This window comes from Microtus ochrogaster, linkage group LG4 (genome assembly GCF_000317375.1).
Source record: "Microtus ochrogaster isolate Prairie Vole_2 linkage group LG4, MicOch1.0, whole genome shotgun sequence".
Classification (NCBI taxonomy): domain Eukaryota; kingdom Metazoa; phylum Chordata; class Mammalia; order Rodentia; family Cricetidae; genus Microtus; species Microtus ochrogaster.
In genome coordinates, this window is record NC_022030.1 from 13,928,008 (window position 1) to 13,933,116 (window position 5,109).

At 42.2% G+C, this 5,109-nt stretch overlaps 1 protein-coding gene across 4 annotated transcripts in view; it reads left to right on the plus strand.

Moving 5' to 3' along the window:
- The window catches only part of Utrn (utrophin), a 521,838-nt gene that overhangs the window by 160,789 nt on the left and 355,940 nt on the right, over positions 1-5,109 (plus strand). For all 4 annotated transcript variants that reach the window (XM_013351419.2, XM_026786362.1, XM_026786363.1 and 1 more), the window contains 2 exons: positions 2,498-2,621; positions 4,426-4,513. In XM_013351419.2, the coding sequence (XP_013206873.1) occupies positions 2,498-2,621; positions 4,426-4,513 (212 nt within the window). The remainder of the gene's footprint in view (positions 1-2,497; positions 2,622-4,425; positions 4,514-5,109) is intronic.

Genomic DNA, 5,109 nt, shown 5'->3' on the forward strand with positions numbered 1-5,109 from the left:
TTATTTTGGTTTTCTTGTGGATTTTTTTTTAATCTGCTCAGGAAAGGCATTTCCACCTATCTGGTTATCTGCTACTGGAGTCAGTGTATCTAACTCATTTTAAGGATAGACACTGACTTGTTCTCCAAGGTCATTTTAACTGTACGATCTTTGGGCTTTCTTCTTTTTTGAAAGATTATGTAGTAATCTTAGTAAGAAGACAGAAGGAAGATGTTTGATGACACTTGGGTTCTGGTTGTCTCTTTATGTTATGCTCAAGTAAAATTTATGGACCCTCAGGTCTCTGAAGTAAAGGGGGTTTAATAAGTGGCCTGGGGCAAATTTTGAATCCCGAAGTAACAAAAATGCTCAGCAAGTAGAAATGGGCACTTTGAAACTAAGAGCCTAAAATGCTTTGTGTGTGTGTGTGTGTGTGTGTGTGTGTGTGCACATGGCGTGAGTTCCAGAGGTCAGCCGTTTCTGAGGCGTGGTTCACCTGGCTTTCTTGTCAGTGAGCCTCAGGAATTTGGCTGTCTCTGCCTCCCCAGCTCTGGGACTCTAAGTATGCCACCAAGTCTTTTTAAACGTTGGTTTTGGTAATCTAATCAGATCTCTTAGGGCAAGCACTTTGGCTACTGAGACTTCCATCTCCCCCGCCCAAGGCCATTTCGTTGTTGCTGTTGTCATCGTTTTGGTTTTTTGAGACAGGGTTTCTCTGTGTAGCCCTGACTGTCCTGGAACTCACTCTGTAGACCAGGCTGGCTTCGAACTCACAGAGATCCGCCATTCTCTGCCTCCCAGAGTGCTGGGGTGTGGGAAAGATTGGGGACAGAAGTTTCAGTTGTTTACGTTGAAGCTAGATTGGCTGTAGCTAGAGAAGAAACTGCAAGGCAGGGGAGGTCTGCGGATAAGTGGGTGCACAGTCCAGGGAGGCATTGCTGCTTCTGGTTACTAGCCTGGAACATTTATATATTAACAGGTGGTGGTGCCTGGGGTCAGTTTTAACTTACTTTCAGGAATGTGGAACTAGCCTATTAGTTCTGGCTGGTAGCTATTACTTGGTTAATTCTCTTAACTCTTACCTTCTCCACCCTACACCTTAGCGATTTAGATTAAGATATTGTAGACCTGCCTTTTTCATAATCACATATTATACAGAAAACTTACCTTAGTGAAGGGGCAATTATTCAGAATCTACAAGAAACACATTAAGGGATGCTCCCCAGAGTTGTCATCAAATCCGTCTTTTCCTGTTTGTGATATTGATACTCGCTGGGGTGAGGGGACTGGCTACGTGGACTATCTTTGTTTGAATATGTCCCACTTCATTTATTGGTGTGGGCAGTTATTTAAAACTTTTCTGAGCTCTATTGCTTCCACTCTAACAGGAGTGATCAAAAGTGTGTTTTCGCTGGGCGGTTGTGGCGCACGCCTTTAATCCCGAGTCCTCGGGAGGCAGAGGCAGGTGGCTCTCCATGAGTTCAAGGCCAGCCTAGTCTACAGTGCCAGTTTCAAGACAGCTAGAGCTACACAAAGAGACCCTGTCTTAAAAAACCGGAAAAAAAAAAGAAAAAGTATATTTTGTTTTCATAGGGTGTTGTGAGGATTCTTTGTGTTAGTGAACTACCTGAAAGGCTTGGCCGAGGGCCGGTCACCTTCCTCTCTGGGCTTTTCACCTGCCTCTGCATCCCTTGTTTAACCTGCTCATTCTTCCTTCTCCGATTGCCACTCTCTTGGGTTCCTTTCGCCTTCTTTGGAAGCCATTTCTTTGAAGCCTCTGGTTCTGTCCCAGCAGTGAATAGCACGCTATGAACAGAGTCTTATCAGTTCTGTGCTCAACACCCTTTATTGCTGTTTGTTTAAGTCCCTAACACATCAGCTAGGGCCTTCCAGTAACTGGCACCTGTGATTTTTGGCCTCTTTGCAATTAGCCTTACCTCATAGCTCTCACTTTACCAGACACACCCGTTTGCAGCTTGTAGAATATTTTTTACTACCCTTTCCTTTGTCTTCTCTTCACAGGGAGAGCCTACAACCACTGCTATGCCCCGAAACCATCCTGTCCCTGGATGGATGAGGAGTCAGTCCTCTGAAGTGCTGCATTTAGTACCTAGCAATTTTTTTCTGTTATGACCTGTCACTTTTCATTGCTTCCTGATGACCTGAAACTTCTTGAAGGCTAAGTTAGGTAGAGCTAACTGCATATTGTATGAAAACAATTTTAGGAAGCTTTGTCATTGTTCTTTTCTGTGACCATCTCATGAACTCTGGTTTTTGTTATCTGCAATAGCTTATAAAGGTACAAATGATTCCCAATTAAGTAAAACAAAACAAAACAATTATTACTCTATTAACCCTGTAGTGTGCTCACTTTTAATTGTAGAAGTGAGATACTGTTGTGGTGGCCGCTCTCTTTGGGCAGTGTTTGATAACACATGCCGGTGGGCATTCAGGTTGTCCTTTACTGGGCTAAGTGAAGAAGCCAGTGGTAGAGGCTAACATCTCCGTCTTGAACCAGGTTTGATGCTGTAAGTGCCGAGCTGCTGAACTGGATTTCGAAATCAAAGAGTGCCGTTCAGAACATGGAGGTGAAGGAGTATAAGAAGTTGCAGGAGACTTCGGGAATGAAGAAGAAATTGAAGGTAAACATGCTTGGAAAGAAAATAATCCACTGGGCCAATTTTCCTGTTGGCCTAGAGAGGTGGCGGGGTCTAGAAGCTTCCGTGAAATCAATGTAGCTGCAGATGGATTTGAGAGTGTCACACTATACATCAGATTCCCAGATGTAGAAGGAATTCTAATTTTTCTTCCTTTTTTCTTATGAATCATTGAGCTGTACATACAGTCATCATTTCTGCCTTTTCATGTTTAGATCTACATAGTCTGGCACCTAGCTATGTAGGACTTTGTGTGCTGTTCCATGGAAACTTTGCCTTTGTATTCAACAAAGCATTTGGTGTATTTACATTTCCTCAATATATTCTCTTTAAACAAGATAGCTTTTAAAAATAGACTAGAATTCATCATTGGATCCGTGGAGCCATTTAATGGATTAAAAATATCGGGAAAAGGGTTTCTAGAAAGTTACCGAAAACAAAACTTGTATTTATTGCACACCAAACATTACAGAGAGTCTGTGTGAACAAAGTGAGCTCGCACCCTGCTGTGCCTTCCCACCCTTTCACAGCCCCCTCATCCCAGCCTAACAGCTGTGTTAGAGAATTGCAGCTTTCTGTCTTGCTCAGGCACCAGGGAGGGAGTCCAAGGATCATTGTATCTGCGTTAGACACATATAACTCTCCTCAGTTTACCCGGTGCACCAACCACCACGTAGCCCCTGCTTAGCTTACATCTTGTTGGGTGTTTTAAGCAAACTGGAGATGACTTACTTGAAGGGACAAGAGGGTAGAGGCAGGCTATATGCAAACAGTACACTGTTTTACCTAAAATGCTTGAGCAGCCTCAGATTTTGGTTGTCTGGCATTCTCCGCAGACAGATACTGACAGCCACTGTACCATGATAAAGCATCACTTCTCAAACCAAGAACACTTTCGTGTGGCCTATGAAGCATATTTCCATTACTTTACAATTGCATGTGAAATATGATGTGTTCACACCTGAGTTAGGATTAGAACCTGACCAACTATAATGCCAGCAAATAATACTGAGGCTCGAAATCATTCCTTGTTCTCTGGCTTCTCCTTGGTGACCTCTGTCATAACCATAGTCAAGTTCCTTTGTCCCCAAGCCTTTCTTTTCTTCCCTTTTTCCCCCACCCCCTTTTCATTTTGTTTGAGACAAGGTCTCACTATATAGTTTTGTCTAGTCCTGTAGACCAGGCTAGCTTTGCACTCACAGAGTTCAGAGGAACTCTTTCCTCTGCCTTTATAGTGTCGAGGTTAAAGGTGTGTGCCCAAGTGAGACCTGATGGTTTTAGTGCCTTTAATCCTAACACTTGGGAGGCAGAGGAAGGTGGATCTCTGAGTTCAAGGTCAGCCTGAACTAGCTCTACAAGAGCTAGTTCTATCTCAAAAAACCAACAAAGCAAAACAAAACAACAAAAATGGTGTGTGCCCAAACCTTTATTCTTATGATATATAATAAACTGTTTACGAATGATTATCGTAGACCCAAAATACTAATATTAATGATTTCCTCTTGATAGTTATCTCATAATTACAGACTATATAATTTATCCTTCTAAAAGAATCTAAAGTGTATAGTCACTGTAATTATTGGTTCTGGAATTTCCTTTTTCAGATTTATTAATTCTCCAAGAGCTAGAGAGTGGCCAGGAATGTCTTAGTTTTTTCATTGTAGTGCTTTGTAGGTAAACTTTGAAAATACCTAAAGTTAAGAGGGCACTAAACACGAGATTTTAAAATGGTCTCAACATTATATTGAGAGGAAGTTTTCATTATTTTATATTTGGGCTTTATTTCCAGGGATTAGAAAAGGAACAGACAGAAAGAACCCCCCGACTTGACGAGCTGAAGCAAACTGGGCAAACCCTTCTGGATCAGATGGGAAAAGGTGAGACCCTGTGGGGCTTTTTCCTTTTAGAGTTTTTAGAAGGCTACGCTTAATATTTGCAGTTTAACACATAAAACATTTAATAGAAAAAGCTCAAAAGAAAAAAAAAACTGGTTTTCAATTTTTTTTTTTTGAGGCAGCAGAACTTCTTAAAATACCTGAAATCTTATATTGAAGCTTTTTATTAAAAACAGATAAAATCAGAGTCATTCTGCTCCCACATGAGGGCGGGGTCAGAAAACTAGTAACCGGGAAAACCTCAGCAGAGCAATTAAAATCCAACAGTGCACAGGATTTTAAAGCCTCAGCTTCGGGGTTACATACTCTGAATTCTTTTTATATAGACGAGGAAAAATTTTATGCGGGTAACATCTTAGATATGAAGCTACCTTATGCTGTTCTAGCTTCATTCTGTTGCTGTGACAAATACCGAGTCCCAAAGCAGCTCGGGACAAGGGGGTTTCTTTCCACTTAGCTGTCACACACAGTCCATTGTTGAGGGAGGTCGGGGTGAGAACACAGGCAGGAGCAGAAGCCACGGAGGATGCAGCCTGCTAGCTGCCTGGTGTGTAAAGCCCAGGACCACCTGCCTAGAG